This window comes from Mobula birostris, chromosome 11 (assembly GCF_030028105.1).
Source record: "Mobula birostris isolate sMobBir1 chromosome 11, sMobBir1.hap1, whole genome shotgun sequence".
In the NCBI taxonomy this organism is placed as follows: domain Eukaryota; kingdom Metazoa; phylum Chordata; class Chondrichthyes; order Myliobatiformes; family Myliobatidae; genus Mobula; species Mobula birostris.
This window is the reverse complement of record NC_092380.1, coordinates 35,811,638-35,832,897: the sequence shown is the minus strand read 5'-3', so window position 1 is coordinate 35,832,897 and position 21,260 is coordinate 35,811,638. Positions and strand designations below refer to the sequence as shown.

At 42.4% G+C, this 21,260-nt stretch overlaps 1 protein-coding gene across 1 annotated transcript in view; it reads left to right on the top strand.

Moving 5' to 3' along the window:
* The window catches only part of LOC140205481 (ras-related C3 botulinum toxin substrate 1-like), a 70,918-nt gene that overhangs the window by 27,803 nt on the left and 21,855 nt on the right, over positions 1-21,260 (top strand). Inside the window, exon 2 of the mRNA XM_072273090.1 lies at positions 16,898-16,969. Within this exon, the coding sequence (XP_072129191.1) occupies positions 16,898-16,969 (72 nt within the window). The remainder of the gene's footprint in view (positions 1-16,897; positions 16,970-21,260) is intronic.

The following is a 21,260-nucleotide window of genomic DNA, read 5'->3' as shown; positions in this document are numbered from 1 at the left end:
AAAGGCAGTGAGTAGTGACACTCCCTGATGGGAGTGATATACTGACCCACAAACAGTAGTAAGGACATGATCTACAAATTGCAATGGGAGATAGACAATGTATGCCAAAAGGGCAAAGTTACAACACTCATGGGGGATTTCAATATGCAGGTAGATTGGGAAAACCTGGTTGGTGCTGGATCCAAAGAGCAAGAATTTCTAGAGAGCTTGGGAGACAGCCTTATAGAGCAGCTCATGGTCAAATCCACTAGGGGTTCAGCTCTTCCGGGTTGGGTGTCATGCAAGGAGCCTGAGGTAAAAGAACCTGAGGAGCAAGTGATCATAATATGATTGAATTCACCCTGAAATTTGAGAAGGAGAAGCTAAAGTCGGATGTATCGGTATTACAGTGGAGTAAAGGGAATTACAGATTTATGAGAGAGGAATTGATTGGAAAAGAACACTGGCAGGGATGACAGCAGAGCAGCAATGGCTGGAATTTCTGGGAGCAATTCAGAGGACACAGGATATATACATTCCAAAGTGGCAGAAGTATTCTAAAGGCAGGACACAATCATGGATAACAAAAGAAGTCAAGGCCAACATAAAAGCCAAAGAGAGGGCAGAAATAGAGCAATAATTAATGGGAAATAAGAGGACTGTGATGCTTTTAAAAACCAACAGAAGGCAACTAAAAAATCAAAAAGAAGGAAAAGGTGGAATACGAAAATAAGCCCGCCAATAATATTAAAGAGGATGCCAAGAATTCTCCAGATACATGAAGTGTAACAAAGGGCTAAGACTGGATATCAGACTGCTGCAAAATGATGCTGGAGAGGTAGCAATGAGGGACAAGGAAATGGCAGAACTGAATAAGTATTTTGCATCAGTCTTCACTATGGAAGGCACTAGCAATATGTCAGGGGTCAGAACTGTGTGGTCACCATTACTAGGGAGATGGTTCTTGGGAAACTAGATAAATCACCTAGACCAAATGATGTACACCCCAGGGTTCTTAAAGTGGTGGCTGAAAAGATTATGGATGTATCAGTTATTACCTTTTAAGAATCACTAGACTGGAAAATTGCTAATGTCACTCCACCCTTCCAGAATCGAGAAGGCCAGAAGAAAGGAAATTATAGGCCAGTTAGTCTGACCACATTGGTTAGGATGATGTTGGAATTGATTGTTAAGGATATGGTTTCAGGGTACTTGGAGGCACATGATAAAATAGGCCATAGTCAGCATGGTTTCCTTAAGGGAAAATCTTGCCAGACAAATCTGTTGGAATTCTTTGAAGAAATAACAAGCCGGATAGACAAAGGAGAATAAGTTGATATTCAATACTGTATTTTCAAGTTGCCACACATGAGGCTGCTTAAAAACTACGAGCCCATAGTATTACAGGAAAGGTTCTAGCATGGATAAAGCAGCGGTTGATTGGCAGGAAGCAAAGAGTAGGAATAAAGGGAGCCTTTTCTGGTTGGCTACCAGTGACTAGTGGGGTCTGTGTTGGAACCACTTCTTTTTATGTTACATGTCAATGACTTGGATGACAGAATTGATCTTTTGTTGTTGCAGAATGGGGAGAAAATTCAAGAATCTGATGTGCAAAGGGACTTGGGAGTCCTTGTGCAGGATTTCCTAAAGGTTAATTTGCAGGTTGAGTCGGTGGTGAGGAAGGCAAATGTGATGTTAGCATTCATTTTGAGAGGACTGGAATATAAAAGCAAGGATGTAATGTTGAGGCACCAGTGAGGCCTCACTTGGAGCAGTTTTGGGCTCCTTATCTAAGAAAGGATGTGCTGAAACTGGAGAGGGTTCAGAGGAGGTCCACGACAATGATTCCAGGATTGAATGGCTTGTCATATAGAAAACCATAGAAACCATAGAAAAACTACAGCACAGAAACAGGCCTTTTGGCCCTTCTTGGCTGTGCCGAACCATTTTCTGCCTAGTCCCACTGACCTGCACACGGACCATATCCCTCCATACACCTCCCATCCATGTATCTGTCCAATTTATTCTTAAATGTTAAAAAAGAACCCACATTTACCACCTCATCTGGCAGCTCATTCCATACTCCCACCACTCTCTGTGTGAAGAAGCCCCCCCTAATGTTCCCTTTAAACTTTTCCCCCCTCACCCTTAACCCACGTCCTCTGGTTTTTTTCTCCCCTTGCCTCAGTGGAAAAAGCCTGCTTGCATTCACTCTATCTATACCCATCATAATTTTATATACCTCTATCAAATCTCCCCTCATTCTTCTACGCTCCAGGGAATAAAGTCCTAACCTATTCAACCTTTCTCTGTAACTGAGTTTCTCAAGTCCCAGCAACATCCTTGTAAACCTTCTCGGCACTCTTTCAACCTTATTTATATCCTTCCTGTAATTTGGTGACCAAAACTGAACACAATACTCCAGATTCGGCCTCACCAATGCCTTATACAACCTCATCATAACATTCCAGCTCTTATACTCAATACTTTGACTAATAAAGGCCAATGTACCAAAAGCTCTCTTTATGACCCTATCTACCTGTGACGTCACTTTTAGGGAATTTTGTATCTGTATTCCCAGATCCCTCTGTTCTACTGCACTCCTCAGTGCCTTACCATTAACCCTGTATGTTCTACCTTGGTTTGTTCTTCCAACGTGTAATACCTCACACTTGTCTGTATTAAACTCCATCTGCCATATGAAGAGCATATGATACCTCTGTGCCTGTATTCACGAGAATTCAGAAGAATGAGGAGTGGCCTATTTGAAATATATCAAATGTTGAAAAGCTTCGATAGAATGGAAGTGGAAAGATTGTTTCCTCTGGTGGGAGAGTCTAGGACCAGAGGACACAGCCTCAGAATAGAGGGGTGTCGTTACAGAATGGAGATTAGGAGGAATTTCTTTAGCCAGAGAGTGGCAAACCTGTAGAATTCGTTACCAGAAGTGACTGTGGAGGCCAAGTCATTGGGTATATTTAAGGCAGAGATTGATAGATTCTTGATTGGTCAGGATATAAAGGGATACAGTGAGAAGGCAGAGGATGGTGAAATGACAAAGTATAATCAATGGGCCAGATGGCCTAATTCTGCTCCTACATCTAATGGTCTTATGGTCTTATGTTGGTGGATGGTCATACGAGAAGTTGGGGCATATCACAAGTCCTGGTTATGCGACCACTGACACCAGTCAGACAATCTCTGAAGGGTATTGATAATGGCTGAAGTCAATGGCAAACCACTTATGTAGAAAATTTGCCAAAAACAATCAGGGTCAAAAGACCATGATCGCCTGCATCACACACCATGACACATAATAATGGTGATGAATATGTACTGGTGACTGGTTATCACTGAGCAGACAGACAGTTGGAATAAACAGGTTTATTTTAACCTGCTTCAGGTACCAGCACTTGCCATTTGATTCCTTGTTGTTTGATTAATGACCTGGGAGAATAAAAGGTATTCTAGTTTATTTTATTTTATTTACTGAACAATACAGCACATAGTGGGCTATTCTGTCCCTTCGAGCCATGCTCTTGACCCTGATTGATCCTGACCTAATCATGGGACAATTTACAATGAACTATTCTCCTCTGACCGCTCTCATTCATCATCATCATCAGGTGTCATGCCCAGTTTGAGCTTTGACTGCCATGGCCCACACACTCCTGTTTCGGGTCAAGTGGATCAATTCCTTGGTATTAATTTCCAGTTCTCTGGCTGCTGTCTCTATCATCATTTGTCTTTGCCTTCCTTTTGCTTTCTTCCCTTCAATCTTTCCCATACAATCTAACTCCTCTTTCCTAATCACATGTCCAATGAAGTCATGTTGCCTTTTCATGATCTCATACATTATTTCTCTTTTTGTACTTGCTCTGTTCCTGACCTCCTTGTTAGATATTTGTTTCATCCATGATATTCTTTGCATCCTCCTCAAAAACTACATCTCTGCTGCTTTTGCCATCCCTATACTTCTTTTGATGTCCATGTGGCACCTGCCATCTGATGTCACCCAGCTTCCGAAGTAGCAAAAGTTCTATACTTGTTTTATGTCTTCCCCATTTATTTTCAGCCTGCAGATAGGATTCTCCTTCTTTTTTTGATATCACCATACATTCTGTTTGCACTTTATTCAAAAATTATATTAAGTTTTGTAGTTCTTCCTCCGTACTTGTGTCATCCACATATCTGAAATAATTGATGTTTTCACCACCAACTTTGATTCCCAAGATGTCTCTTATTTTTTGTAATATTGTTTCACTGTACACATTAAACAAATCGGGAGAAAATACACCCTTGTCTAACACCTCTCTTGATTTTCGTAAACTGACTCTCCTCTCCATCTATTCTTTCAGCGACAATTTGTTCCCAGTACAGATTTCTGATTAGGCGGAGGTCTTTCGAATCTAGATGTAGAGCTTTCTGTAATAATTCAAATAACTTACTGTGCTTCACTTTAACAAATGCTTTTGTGTAGTCGATAAAACAAACAAATCTTTTTGCACTTGAATAGCTCATTCTGGTAGTATCCTTAACATCAATATTGCATTTCTTGTACCTTTGTCTTTCACAAAACCACATTGTTCTTTACCTATTTCAGCTTGTATCTTACTTTTAGCTCTTGTCATCAAAGTTCTTAGAAGTATCTTAGTGATATGATTCATTAAACTTATGGTCCTATGTAATTCACATTCTATTTCTCCAGGTTTCTTAAGAAGAGTGATAAATACTGATTTTTTTCATCTCTTCTGGTACCATTCCAGTCTCATAAATGTCATTCATTAAATCAGTAGGTTTTTCAATTCCATGATCTTCATTAACAAGGCATTTTCACCCACAGAACTGCTGCTCACTGGATTCTTTTTGTATCTCAACCCCTTCTCTATAGCCCTGCTCCACCTGTGAGTTCTGAAATCTCTCGAATATTGGTTTCTACCTCTAGATCTGTTTATAAGAGAATACTGGCACGCTGTGTTCACATCCTCAGTGGATATGTAGGAAAATTAGATTACGGCTAATTTCACTATCAAATGAGAGAAATGACTAGAAAGGCTTTCAGCATTCTGAAAGCTGTTTGGATAAACAGAGAAACAGATGAGTCATTGTCATTCAGCTCAGGTCCATCCTGTTCATGCCAATTATCAAGTACCCATCTCCACTAATCACAGTTCATGGCAATTATCAAGTACCCATCTCCACTAATCACAGTTCATGGCAATTATCAAGTACCCATCTCCACTAATCACAGTTCGTGACAATTATCAAGTACCCATCTCCACTAATCACAGTTCATGCCAATTATCAAGTACCCATCTCCACTAATCACAGTTCGTGACAATTATCAAGTACCCATCTCCACTAATCACAGTTCATGCCAATTATCAAGTACCCATCTCCACTAATCACAGTACATGCCAATTATCAAGTACTTGTCTCCACTCATCACAGTTCATGCCAATTATCAAGTACTTGTCTCCACTCATCACAGTTCATGCCAATTATCAAGTACTTGTCTCCACTCATCACAGTTATCAGCACTTGATCCATAGGTCTTGATGATTCAAATGCTCGCCTGCATTCAGTTGTTTGCCCCATTACAGGAAGGATGTGGACACTTTGGAGAGGGGGCAGAAGAGGTTCACCAGGATACTGCCTGGATTAGAGAGCATGTGCTGCAAGGAGAAACTGGACAGACTTCAGTTGATTCCTCTGGAGTGCCAGAAAGCTGATGGGAGTCCTGAGAGAGGTCTTTAAGGCCATGAGAGCCGAAGGTAGAGTAGACAGCAGATATCTTCCTGTAAGGAGTTTGTATATTTTCCCTGTGAGCATGCAGACTCCCTCCTGCTGCTCCGCTTTCCTCCCACACACCGGTTGGCAGGTTAATTGCTGAATGTAGGTTGTCCTGTGATCAGGCCCGGATTAAATGGGGCCATTGCAGTGCTGTCCCTCAAGAAATAAATTAACAAATAAATAATCTGCTCCCCCCAACATCAAAATGTCCTACACAAGAGGCCTGCATTTAAGGTGAGGGCGGTGAATTCATGGGGGTGTGTGGAGGATTCTTGTTTCTTTCACACAGAGTGTAGTGAGTGCCTGGAGTGCTCTGCCAAGGGTGGAGATGGAGGCAGATATGATAGAGGTGTTCAAGAGGCTGGTTAGTGAGGCACATGAGTAGTGCAGAGAACCGAGGCATGGAGACTTTGTGTCGGTAGAACTGATTGACTGGGTTAGGCATTTCATTGTTACCTTAACTGTTTCATCATGAGCCAAAGGCCCTCTTCCTGTTTCTGTGCTGTACTGTTCTGTGTTCCATGTTCTAATCCAAATGTTCTTGGTGTCTCTGATTCCAACACACCCTCAGGCAGTGATTCCAGATTCCAACCACTCTCTGGCTGAAATTCATTCTTATGTCACATCCCCTATGCACTGATTCCTGAGTCTGCGAATCTTTGAGGATCCGCTGGGAAACTCTGTGAGCCTGAGTCTGAGTCCAAGTCTGTTGGAGGCCAGAAGAGAAAGACAGGGGCTGCCCCTGTCCGCTGGGGCTGGAGGAGTGTGTGTGTGGGTGGAGCGAGGGAGGAATGGGGTTTGATTCAGTGTGACTGAGTTCTATCTTGGTACATTCTCTGCTATTGTGTTCTGTGCTGTTCTCTCGAGCATGGTGGTCATGTTGTGTTGGTGTCTGAATATCTGCCGACACTTGCAGGCTGCCCCCAAAAAACCCCCATGTGTGTTGGTTGTTAATGCAAACAACGCATTTTACTGTGTACTTTGATGCTCACATGATGAATAAAATTATGTCTTAAATCTTGAATCCTACTCCTCACCTTAAGTGTCTGCCCTCTGATGACAGATACTGCCACTGTGGAGAACAGTTTAAAATCTTTCTTTTAAAGATACAGCTCGGAACAGACCCTTCCAGCCCAATGAGCCACAGCCTCCAATTTAACCTGAGTCTAATCACAGGACAATATCACAATGACTAATTAACCTACTAACCGGTACATCTTTGGACTCTGGGAGGAAACCAGAGCACCTAGAGAAAACTCTGTGGTTGTGGGGAGAACTGTTGTGTATTTAATAGTTCATATATAAATGAGTAATTGTGTACATATATATTGTTCAATTAAACATTTTTGTTCATTTAAGATAATTAAGGGTTATATGGAAAAATTTGTGAATTGCATACGTCATCACGGCCACACTTTGCTTAAAGTAAATACAAAGTCAGACTCTCGTTCCCTGACTCCTTGTCTTCCTTTCAATCAGAGTAATGTTTTGAAGTTACAAAGCATAACATCGGCCACAAGGTATTTTTAAAACAAACCTGAGGTGGCCATCGACCTGTTGAAGCACAGCGAAACGTTTAAAATAAAAACAATGCCGCGAGGAACAGTTGGATTAAAATAAAAACAGAGAGAATTGTATGTAGCTGTGAAAGGTGATGTGAAGTAGCAAGTTCATGGGGGGTGTGGATTGGGTGAGTAATTCTTGTCATCATCTCCTGCACATACTGAAAATATCCATCTTCTTGATGTGATTCCCCCTCTCCTGAGGGTAAAGCTTTTTGTGGGCGTAACAGCCTTTCTCTGCAGAACAAGACTTGGTATCATTGGTTATTCCCAGCTCTTCCAGTCCAGGTCTCCATGTCCTTGTCCCTCCTGTTGTGGCTTCCAAAGCCCATGGAATTGTCTCCATTGCCTATTTCTAATCCATAATTTGGGAAAGCATGGAATTGGACAAGAGCTTCTGCAGATGCTGGTGCAAGAGGCTGGTTCAGATTTATGGATCAATGGGATCTCTTCTGGGAAAGGTATGACCTGTACAGAAAGGATGGGTTACACCTGAACCCAAGGGTGTCCAAATCCTTGTGAGCAGGTTTGCTCAATTTGTTAGGGTGGGTTTTAACTAATTTGGCAGGGGTATGGGAATCAGAAAGATGGTGCTAAGGATGAGATAGTTGGTTTACAAACGAAGGCAATAAGTAGTGACACTGTGAGCAAGGAGAGGCTGATGATAGGGCAAAGTTGCAGTCAACAGGATGAGTTATAACACAAAAGGTGAACAAAATCGAAAAGGATGAATACAGGACTGAAGGTGTTATATCTGAACATGGACAGTATATAGAATAAGGTAGATAACTTTGCAGCACAGTTACAAATTGGCATGTATGATGTTGTAGGCATGACTGAATCATGGCTGAAAGAAGATTATAGCAGGGAGATTAGTGTTCAAGGATAAAAAAAGACCATGATGGGAGATGTATACCAACCCGCAAATATCAGTAAGGATGTGGCTTACAAGTTACAATGGGAGATAGAAAATACACGCCAAAACAGCAAGGTTACAATAGTCATGGGGGATTTCAATCTGCAGGTAGATTGGGAAAATCTGGTTGGTGCTGGGTCCCAAGAGCAGGAATTTCCAGAAAGCCATCGAGATGGCCTTATAGAGTAGCTCATGGTTAAACCCACCAGCAGATCAGCTCTTCTGGATTGGGGCTAATGCAAGGAAACAGAATTGATTGGACAGCCTAAGGTAAAGGAACCTGAGGGGCAAGTGATCACCCTGAAATTGAGAAGGAGAAGCTAAAGTCTGATGCATCAATATTACAGAGGAGTAAAGAGAATAACAGAGGAATGAGAGAGGAGATGGCCAGAATTGATTGGAAAAGAACACTGGCAGGGATGATGACAGAGCAGCAATGGCTGGAATTTCTGGGAGCATTTCGGAGGGCACAGGATATATGCATTCCAATGCCAGAAAAGTATTCTGAAGGTAAGATGACACAACCGTGGATAACAAAAGAAGTCAAAGCCAACATAAAAGCCAGAGAGAGGCATATAATACAGCAAAAAATAGTGGGAAGTTAGAGAACTGAGAAGTTTTTAAAAAGCAACAGAAGGCAACTAAAAAAGTCATAAAGATGGAAAAGATGGAATGCGAAGGTAAGCTAGTCAATAATATTGCTGTGTACATACATCTACTGATGCCTCTGGACATATCTTCAGTGATATTCCTGGAATCATTGGGTGTTTCAGGTCTTTCAACATCATACACCCTCCTCCAGGTGACCCATCCGGGGCTGATCAGACCCCAGCTTGTGTTCAGATGGCTAGCTACTTATGACTCCATGGCTCCCCTCTTTTGAGCCACAGCCATCTTGAGGCCCTCTCTGCCACATTGGGTGGTACTGCGGATGGCTCTCCTCTTCCTCTCTCCCTCGATGCCCAAATTGCTGAAGGCTGTAGCTAAGGAACGGGCTGCGAATCCCCTACAACCAACCTCCACTGGGAGACACCTCGCTCTCCACCCAACCTGCTGACAGTTGCTGACCAGTCCTGCGTACTTGGAGAGCTTCCTTTCAAAGGCATCTTCCAAGCGATCTTCCCATGGGACTGTCAGCTCCAGCAGCACCACTTGCTTGGTAGACTCAGACACAAGGACAATGTCTGGTTGCAGGGTGGTGGCTGCAATATAGTTGGGGAACTTCAGCTGCCATTTGAGGTCCACCAATAGCTGCCAGTCCCTTGCAGAGGTCAGGATGCCTGCAGATAATATTAAAGCTAGCCAATACTATTAAAGAGTATACCCAAAGTTTCTTCAGATACATAAACTATAAAAAGGAGCCGAGAGTGGATATCAGACCGCTCAAAAAAGATGTTGGAGAGGTAGTAATGGGGGACAAGGAAATGGCAGAAGAACTGAATAAGTATTTTGCATCAGTCTTCACTATGGAAGGCACTAGCAGTATGGTGGAAGTTCCATGGTGCCAGGGGGCAGAAGTGTGTGAAGTTGCTATCACTAAGGAGAAGGTTCTTGGGTAACGGAAAGCCTGAAAATAGGTAAGTCACCTGGACCAGATGGTGTACACCTCAAGGTTCTTAAAGTGGTGGCTGAAGAGATTATGGAAGCATTCTTTATCATCTTTCAAGAATCACTAGATTCTGGAAGGTTCCAGAAGGCTGGAAAATTGCAAATGTCACTCCACTCTTCCAGAAGGGAGAGAGACAGAAGAAAGGAAATTATAGGCCAGTTATTCTGACCTCAGTGGTTGGGAAGATGTTGGAGTCGATTGTTAAGGATATGGTTTCAGGGTACTTCATGATAAAATAGGCATGGCTTCCTCAAGCTAAAATCTTGCCTGACAAATCTGTTGGAAATCTTTGAAGAAGTAACAAGCAGGATAGACAAAAGTGAACCGGTTCATGTTGTGTACTTGGATATTCAGAATGCCTTTGACGAGGAGCCACACATGAAGCTACTTAACAGGCTACAAGCCCATGGTATTACAGGAATGATTCTAGCGTGAATAAAACAGTGGCTGATTGGCAGGAGGCAAATAGAGGGAATAAAAGGAACCTTTTCTGGCTGGCTGCTGGTGACAAGTGGTGTTCCTCATGTGTCTGTGTCGGAACCACTTTTTATTTTGTATGTCAATGGCTTGGATGACAGAATTGATGGCTTTTGTGTAAGGTTTGCGGACAATACAAAGGTAAGTGAAGAGGCAAGTAGTTTTGAGGAAGTAGAGAGGTTACAGAAGGACTTAGACAGATTAGGAGAATGGGCAAAGTAGTGGCAGATGGAATACAGTGTTGGGAAGTGTATGGTCATGCACTTTTGTAGAAGAAATAAAAGGGTTGTTTATTTTCTAAATGGAGAGAAAATTCAAAAATCTGAGGTGTAAAGTCCTTGTGTTTGATTCCCTAAAGGCTGAGTTGGTGATGCAGAAGTTTATTGCAATGTTAACATTCATTTCAAGAGGACTAGAGTATAAAAGCAAGGATATAACATTGAGGGTTTACATGTAATGTAAAGCACTGGTGAGGTCTCACTTGGAGTATTGTGACAGTTTTTGGCCTCTTACCTTAGAAAGAATGTGCTGAAACTGGAAAGGGTTGAAAGGAGGTTCATGAAAATGATTCCAGGATTGAATGGCTTGTCATATGATGATTGTTTGATGGCTCTGGGCCCCTATTCACTGGAATTCAGAAGAATGAGGGGTGACCTAATTAAAACCTATTGAATGTTGAAAACCTTGATAGAGTGGATGTGGAAAAGATGTTTCCTATGGTGGGAGAGTCTAGGACCAGAGGCTATTCACCAGCCTCGGAATAGTGAAGTGTGCTTTCAGAATGGAGATGAGAAGGAATTTCTTTAGCCAGGGAATGGTGAATCTGTGGAATTCATTGTCACGGGCAGCAGTGGAGGCCAAGTCTTTAATTATATTTAAAGCACAGGTTGATAGATTCTTGACTGGTCCGGCCATGAAGGGATACGGGGAGAAGAGAGGAGATTGGGACAGAGAAGGAAAATGGATCAGTCATAATGAAATGACAGAGCAGATTCAATGGGCCAAATGGCCTAATTCTGCTCCTATATCTTCTAGTCTTCTGGTCTTATGTTGGAAATCTTGAGCAACACACACTGGTTGTCAGTCCAAGTTACACACAAAATGCTGGAAAAGCTCGGCAGGTCAGGCAGCATCTTGATGAATTCCTGATGAAGGGTTTCAGCCCAAAACATTGATTGTTTATTTCCCTCCATAGATGCTGCCTGACCTGTTGTGTTCCTCCAGCATTCTGTGTGTGTGTTATGTACTGGGTGGTGGGGTGGAGACACATCTCTACCAAATGAGGTGTATGACAGTTCTTGCCTCTGCCAGTCTGCAGATCATCCTTGGGCAAGGTACAGCACCTGCTTAGCACATTCCCCCCCCCCCACCCCCAATCAGGGTCACGTGAACCCATGAGAGCAGGTGGTGGATGGATATCTGGGTAGTTGGTGCATATCACAAGTCCTGGTCATGCAGCCACTGACACCAGGCAGACAATCTCTGAAGAGAATTGATAATGACTGGGGTCACCTGTCTTGTAAAGAAACTGCCCAGAAGAAGGCAATTGCAAACCACTTCTGTAGAAAATTTGCCAAGAACAATCAGAGTCAAAAGACCATGATCACCTACATCATACAACACGGAACATAATGATGGTGATGAATATGTATTGGTGACTGGTTGTCACTGAGCAGAGAGTTGGAATAAACAGGTTTATTTTAACCTTCTTCAGGTTCCAGCACTTGCCATTTGATTCCTTGCTGTTGTATTAATGACCTGGGAGAGTAAAAGGTATTCTAGTTTATTTTATTTTAAACCATAGAAACCATAGAAACTACATCACAGAAACAGGCCTTTTGGCCCTTCTTGGCTGTGCCGAACCATTTTCTGCCTAGTCCCACTGACCTGCACACGGACCATATCCCTCCATACACCTCCCATCCATGTATCTGTCCAATTTATTCTTAAATGTTACAAAAGAATCCGCATTTACTACCTCGTCTGGCAGCTCATTCCATACTCCCACCACTCTCTGTGTGAAGAAGCCCCCCCCTAATGTTCCCTTTAAACATTTCCCCCCTCACTCTTAACCCATATCCTCTGGTTTTTTTTCTCCCCTTGCCTCAGTGGAAAAAGCCTGCTTGCATTCACTCTATCTATACCCATCATAATTTTATATACCTCTATCAAATCTCCCCTCATTCTTCTACGCTCCAGGGAATAAAGTCCTAACCTATTCAACCTTTCTCTGTAACTGAGTTTCTCAAGTCCCGGCAACATCCTTGTAAACCTTCTCTGCACTCTTTCAACCTTATTTATATCCTTCCTGTAATTTGGTGACCAAAACTGAACACAATACTCCAGATTCGGCCTCACCAATGCCTTATACAACCTCATCATAACATTCCAGCTCTTATACTCAATACTTCGATTAATAAAGGCCAATGTACCAAAAGCTCTCTTTACGACCCTATCTACCTGTGACGACACTTTTAGGGAATTTTGTATCTGTATTCCCAGATCCCTCTGTTCCACTGCACTCCTCAGTGCCTTACCATTAACCCTGTATGTTCTACGTTGGTTTGTCCTTCCAACGTGCAATACCTCACACTTGTCAGTATTAAACTCCATCTGCCATTTTTCAGCCCATTTTTCCAGCTGGTCCAAGTCCCTCTGCAGACTCTGAAAACCTTCTTCACTGTCTACTACACCTCCAATCTTTGTATCATCAGCAAACTTGCTGATCCAATTTACCACATTATCATCCAGATCATTGATATAGATGACAAATAACAATGGACCCAGCACTGATCCCTGTGGCACTGTCCCTTTGACCCATGCTGCCCCCACAGCCCTCAACCCCGATTGACCCTGACCTAATCACGTGACAATTTACGATGGACTATTAACCTAGCTGGTACATCTTTGGAGTGTGTGTGTGGGAGGAAATTGGAGCACCCGGGGAAAACCCCTGCATTCCATGGGGAGAATGTTCAGAGATTCCTTACAGAATGGTGCCAGAATTGAAGTCAGAACTCCAGAATGCCCTGAGCTGTAATAATATCACACTAACCGCTTCATTACAGTGGCGCCCAATTTAATGCTGCTGGCATTAAATAGCTGGAAGGATATTTTGCAATGACAATGTTTGGACTGGGCGGCAATAAATACACTCAGTGGCCACTTTATTAGGTGCCTCCTGTACCTACTGAAATGGCCACTGAATATGTCCATGGTGTTTGGCCATTCTCCTCTGACCTCTCTCATTAACAGGCATTTATGCTCACAGAATTGCTGCTCACTGGATGTTTTTTTCTGCATCGTTCTCTATAAACTCTAGAGACTGTTGTGTATTGAAAGTCTCAGAGATCAGCAGTATCTGAGATACTCAAACCACCCTATCTGGCACCAGCAATCATTCCACAGTCAAAGTCACTTTGATCACATTTCTTCCCTCTTTTGATATTTGGTCTGAATGGAATCTCTGGACTGTGTCATTATTGGCCACGTGATTGGCTGATTAGATATTTGCATTAATGAGCAGATCTATGGGTGTACCTAATAAATTAGCTACTGAATGTATGTTCATGATCTTCTGCTGCTTCTCTTCTACGTTCAACATATTGAGCATTCAGAGATGCTCTTTTGCACACCATTGTTGTAACACGTGGTTATTTGAGTTCCTGTCGCCTTCCTGTCAGCTTGAAGCAGTCTGGCCATTCTCCTCTGACCTCTCTCATTAACAAGGCATTTTCACCCACAGAACTGCTGTTCACTGGGTGGTTTTTGTATCTCACACTATTCTCTATAAACTTAGAGGCTGTTGTGCATGAAAATCCCAGGAGATCTGTAGTTTCTGGGATACTGAAACCACACTGTCTGGCACCAACAATCATTCTATGGTTAAAGTCACTTAGATCACATTTCTTCCCCATTCTGATGTTTGGTCTGAACAACTACTGAACCTCTTAACCATGCCTGAATGTTTTTATGCATTGAGTTGCTGCCACATGATTGGCTGATTAGATAGTGGATAACGAGCAGAGTTACAGGTGTACCTGATAGAGAGACCATTGAGTGTAGCTAGTTTGAGTGGATAGCCAACATACTGGTGAACATAGTCTATTGCAGGAATGTTTGAGGTCATGCACTTCTTTAAGAGGGATCAATTGTCCAAATGGAGAGCCAACGTAAAGTGCAAAGAGTTAGAGGTGGACTAGGATATGAATTACAAACCGTTGGTGGGTAGGTGAACCGAGCAGTTAGGAGACACATAGGATGTTCGCATTAGAGTCAGAGAAAAGCACAGAAATATGTCCTTTGGCCCATCTATTCCATGCTGAACCATTTAAAATGCCTACTATTAAAGATAGTCAGTATTGTGGAATGAGCAGCCAGCACAAGTGGTGCATGCAAGCTCAATCCCAACGTTTAAGAGAAGTTTGGATAGATACAAGGATGGAAGGGGTATGGAGGTCTATGGTTCAGTGCAGGTTGATGGGAGTAGACAATTTAAATGGTTCAGCATAGACTAGATGGGCTGAAGGGCCTGCTTATGTGATGTACTTTTCTATGACTCTATGACTCAGTCCTGAATCAGTTCATGTCTACCCAACTATCTGGTCCCTTAGAATACCTTCCAATAACTTTCTCACTACTGCTGTTAGGCTCATCATTCTATAATTTCCTGGTTTATTTTTAGAGCCTTTTTTAAATGCAGAACAATATCAACTATTCAGTCCTCCAGTATCTCTCCTGTTACTAAGGATGATCTAAATATTTCTGCTAGGGCCCCTGCATTTCCTGCACTTGCCTCCTGTAGGGTCCGAGGGAAACACCCTGTCAGGTGTGGGGATTTATCCACCCTAATTCACCTCAAGACAGCAAACACTTCCTCCTCTGTAATCTGTACAGAGTCCACGAGCTCACTGCTGCTTTACCTCACTTTTAGAGAACCTGTGTCTGTCTCCTTAATAAATGCAGAAAAAATCCCCGTTCCTCCGCACAAAAAAAAACTAACAGAACACAACAATCAACCTCCAAACCCCTCTCCTCATGCAACAAAACAGAAAGGAACAGGTGAAAAACACATGATATAAAAACCATAAATCTGAAAATTTCACAGTCCATAAATGCTGACCTACCAAAACATCCTCCTTCATCATTGAAAGAGAGACACCACATGAACGCAGAGGCCTACCTGCCTGTCACACAGCGACAGGCCGCTCACAGATTCCTTCTCCAGCAGCGATCAAAAGGAAGGCAGTCAGTACTGAACTCTTGCTCGCCTTCTGCATTTGCCTCGACGTCTCAATCTTCCTCGATGCTTTATCTGGCAAAAAGGAGGCATTGAGGCCATCTGAGTACACACTCATTTCCCAGAATCTTCTCAGAGGCAGCAAAGAGGTGGATCACTGTAACAATCTCAAACCTGTAAATCGCAAGCTCTAACAGTCCCAGAAACACATTTAAGGTGAAAAATAGATGTAAAAGAAATAAAGTAGACATTTTTTGAGCTACCTGGAAGATATTGACTGAGGGAGCATTGTAAATTGGTGCCACCTTGGTCCACATATTTAAAATGGATGCTCTAGTAATGAAGGGTTTCGCACCCAAAGCAATAGGCTAATTTCTTTGATGTTGTCCTATTGTAGAGCTTAGAATTGTTGGACTTGTATTCTTTACAATTTAGGAGAATAAGACCTACTCTGGTTGAAACATATAAGATCCTTAAGCAGCAGGCAACATTGTACTGCTGCCAGAAAATATCAAATTTCACGTCATATACGACAATGATAATAATTCTGTACTTAATGGAGTTTAGAACAATGAGGGGTGGATCTCATTGAAACCTGTCGCATGTTGAAAGGTCTAGGTACAATGGACATAGAAAGGATTTTTCTCTTAGAGTCATAGACTCATAGAACACGACAGTGTAGAAGCAGGCCCTTCTGTCCATCTATTCCATGCTGAACTATTAATCTGAATATTAATCAGTTCCTTGCAGTCATGGGCAGATTGGTTACCAAGCCAAGCCATTATATATCTGGATAGAATGCTTTCTATGGTGCATCAATAAAATTTGATCAGGTTTGACAGAGACCTTGCAAATTTCTTTAGACTCCTGAGGAAGTAGAGACATTGGTGAGCTTTCTTGGCCATGACATTAGTGTGGTTGGACCTGTACGGACTATTGGTAATGTCCACTCCAACCTTTCTTTGAGTGTCCAGATAGATAGATAGAGAGATAGCTAGATAGATAGAAGGAGACAGAAATGGATAGAGAGAGAGAGATAAGTAGATAGAGAGATAGAGAGATGGATGGAGATGGAGATATAGACAGAATGGTCCAGTTTGATGGAAGCTCCTGAGAATCTGCTGGGAGCATTTTACAAGTCTGAAACAAAAGTTTCTTAGCCAATTGAGGGTGAGGAGGAGGTGGGAGATAAGACAAAAAGACCCAGCTTTGGCAATAGTTGCCATGAGTCTTGCTCCAACTGTGCTCCCCTTGAGCCCTGTTGAGGCTCCCTATTCTTCCATTTGATGGCTGACGGGTCAGATTCTCTTTTCCTCTTGCAGGGCTGTTGGGAAAACCTGTGTCCTCATCACGTACACAACCAATGAATTCCCGGAGGAGTACATTCCGACGGTGTAAGTAACTCTTTCACTTGTATTTTTCCTTCCAGTGGTGAAAGTCATGTTTAGTTTAGGCATCAAATTTCCAATATTTAGCTTCACAATCCGCTCCATGTCCGTGGCTCCACTGGGAATGAAGAAGTGTGGGAAATTCATTATTGACTTTAGTATTGATAAATCTCATCACTGAACTCCAGACCCTGGGAATGAATGCCTTCCTGTGCAACTGGATCCTTGACTTTCTGACCAACAGACTGCAATCAGTAAGGATAGGCAGCAAGCTCTTCATCACGACTATTCTAAACAATGCTGCAAAAGATTATGTCCTCGACCCCCTACTGTACTACTTGGCCAGATTCCACTCTAGCTCCACTTGCAGGTTTGTATATGATACCACTGTATTGGGGTACTCGTCAGATTAACGCTGTGCGATCTGCCATTCCAGGGAACTGGAGTCCCTGAGGAATGGCTGGTGGACCAGCTGAGGCACTGAGCTGGCCTCGTGGCTGTGGTCTCACTTCTGTGCACTCTGCAGTTCATGTTCTGAGTTTACTTTTATTGTTTCCATGATTTGCTCTTTTTTACGCACATCGGGTGTTTGAAGGTCTTTGTAGTGCGTATTATTTTTAATGGGTTCTATTGTGCTTCTTTGTTTTGTAGCTGCTGGCAAGGGTACAAATACCAAGCTGCATGGATTTAATAATAAATTTACTTTGAACTTTGAGTCTGAGTACAGGAAGGAGGCAGAGAGCTGAGTGGCATGGTGCCATTGGTGCTGGCTTTGTGTATTTTGTGCACTGAATTTACAAGTGTGGTGACTCCAGTGCCTGTGCTTCACACTCCCACTCAATGTCTGAGGCTGCAATGGGATTGAGTAAAGTGTGGGCAATTTATAACTGAATTCAATAGTGCAAATTATAGTCACCCTCAACCCTGATGTCAATGTGGAAATTTTACAACACAGGAGAAGGCTATTCAGCTCCACCTGTCCATGTTGGATGATGTAGAACAACCTACAAGAAATTTACTTTCTTGTCCCCTTATGATTTTGCACAGTTCAGTTAATTCTCCCCCTTTCCAAAGACGTGTGGATTGATACGATTACTTGCCACTGTAATTTGCCCCTGGTGTAGTTGAGTGTAGATGGATGCTCGATGGGCTGTATATAGACAGTAGGCTGAATGGTTGGTCTTTGTGATGTGATGCCATCATCTTTAACGGTTTCAAACCTCCAATCTTCAGCACATCTAGTTTTAAACTGATTCCGCCCCTGCAAGTTGTGCCTTTGACTATTTGAACGCCACCTCATCCACTGCCTCGGCCTCACCAACATCACATACAAGGTCTCAAGAGTAAAGTAGGAAAGGAGACGAGCTCTGGTGACTGTGTGACACCATCAACCATGAAATGAAGCAAAATGAGCAAGCCATCCTGACCTGTATGGATTACTCGTCTGAGCTGCCATTGCAGAGTTCGACCCAGCACAATTGACATCCAGCCAACTCCCACCATCTCCCACGGGGCTGAGGTTGGCGCCAGGTCAACATCCTACAATGGCAGCTTTCTCAGACACTGCCAGCTGAGAGGAATCCTCCCTGCTCTCAGTGCCCAATCTGTGGAATGGTTACACCCTCCTTCTGATCTCGAAAGGCACCACCCCACTCTCCCTTCCCTCTGCCATTCTCTAACTAGCTTCACGTTTAGGCTCAGGTGCCTGAGGGTGAAGACTGGAAACTGCTTGACGACAGAAGACCATCGTCCATCCTTCTCACCTTCTGGCACCCTGGGAGACTGAGTAACCTCCCGTTCTCTTTGTTTCCTTGAGAGAGGGGGAGCATATTTAACTATTTTTTATGTACTTACTCATATGATATGGATCACTGGCATGGCCACTGTTTATTGTCCATCCCTGGAGCTGAGGGTCCTGATAGGCCACATCAGAGGGCAGAAGACCATGTTGGGCTGGGAGTCAGGTGCAGGGCATCAATAGTTGGTTCCTCCACTACAGAAACTTGAAGCACAGATAGCTTAATCATTGTTAACACTGATGTCCCAAACTTCATCAGAAACTTTCCAATATTCGTTTACTAAACTTCCTCTGTAACCCAGAGAAAGTGGTGAAGCAGATAGAGCCACTGTACCACAATACCAGACCCAGTTCAACCCTGACCTGTTGTGGCGTCTGAATGGATTTTACATATTCTCTCTGTCTATATATCTACCATTTATCTCTCCGGCTCTTTCTCTCTCTCTATCCATCTATCTATCTCTCTCACTCTCTGTCTCTCTATCTCTCTCCATCTCTCCAAAGTGTTTTCCTTTCTCTCCAACTTGTTCTCTCCATCCATCTCTCTATCTACCTATCCATTTCTCTCTATTTCTTTCTCCCTCTATCTATCTCTTTTCTCTATCTATCTACCTATCTATCTCTCTATCCCCCTCCTTCTCTCACCCATCTCTTCCCCTCTCTCACCTTCTCTTACCTTCTTTCCCCTCTCCATCTCTCTATCTATCTCTGTCTCTATCTCTCCATCCATCTCTCTCTACCTATCTCTCTCTATCCATTTATCTCCCCTCTATCTCTCCCTCTACTTGTTTCTATCTATCTACCTATCTCTCAGTCTATCCATCTCCCTCTATCGTCCCCCTCTCCATCTCTCTCCCACTCTCCCTCCCCTCCACTCCCCCTACCTTTATAAAGATAGGTATATATATATATATCCTCTGGTCTTAGACTCCCCCACCACAGGAAGCATCACTTCACATCCACTCTATCAAGGCTTTTCAACATTTGATAGGTTTCTATGAAGTCCCCCCTCATTCTTCTGAATTGCAGTGAGTACCGGCCCATATTTACATGGCAACATAGCACAGCCACAACTCCATAATTCTAACTGGTGCGCCTTTGAAATGCAGGAGGTAACTGGAGCACTCAGAGAAAATGCACACAGCCACATGGAAAATGTCTTACGGACAGTGGCGGGAATTGAACTGTGATCAATGATCATTGGCACAGTAGTGCGATTACACTAAATGCTGCTTTACCATGCCACCTCAAGGATTATCCTTGTATTGTTGCGAAGTGTATTTCCTGGTTTGAAGGCTCGTCTCCAGGAAAGCTGCAGACAATGTAGTAGTTAACTAGTCGAACAGGAGAGTGGCAATGCACTAACTGTAATAAAATAAATCATTTCACTGTTGGAAAATGGAATATTTGGACAAGATTACATTAGCTACCACAAGAGTTCTGTAAATAAAACATTAACTGTACAGAGAGAGGCAACAAAAAGATTATCAAGGATCAACTTTCTCTGCCACATACATTTACAGTGTACATGTATTTGGAATTTCTGTGGTGTGTTGGCATGACGTGCATCAAAAACAACTTTCAACAACTGTAAGAATAAATTGTCTAAAAAAAACAGGTTAAAGGACAGATAGAACCATAGTACCATAGAAACTACAGCACAGAAACAGGCCCTTTGGCCCTTCTTGGCTGTGCTGAACCATTTTCTGCCTAGTCCCACTGACCTGGAATAAAATGTGTATAAATACTGTACATAATTACCAACATGTATTTGCAATGTAAACAGCATTATAAACAGTGGTTTAAAGTGGTCACAGTGCTGTGTTGTTACTGACGTAATAGATAGAGGGGAATGGGGTGGCTAACTAGAATGGTTAATCAGATTAACTGCCTGAGGGAATAATTTTTTAGATTCTAACTACAGTAAGATTACATCTAGAATTAAATTTCATTTATTTCAGTGAGAGTGAACTGAGAATATTAATTTCAGGGTGAAAGCAGTTAGAGGCCATGAAATACAATAGGAGTGCAGGAATTCTTCATTAAATAGTGATTGAGTTTTTCAAACTTATTTAAGTTTACTTATAACAAAATTATTTCTTTATAATAATCAATGCATGTTGTAAAAGTGGAGAAAGGTACCAGTGTAAAATAACCTGAAATAAATAACCAAGACTGAGGATTTTATTAAATAATAAGGTAATTACTGTAATACACACAAATTACTGGAGGAACTCAGCAGGTCAGGTAGCATCTACAAACAGGAGTAAAGTGCCAACATTTCAGGCTCAGACCCTTCATCAGGAATCAGGTAATTACTATGCAGTGCATTTGTATCCTTTTCAAAGTTCAAAGAATGTTTTATTATTGAAGTTCGTTTAGGCCACCAAATGCTATCTGAGATTAATTTTCTTACAGGCATTCACAGTAGAAAAAAGAGGCACAAAGAATCAATGAAAAACTGCACACAAAGAATCACAGATTGTGTAAATACAAAAA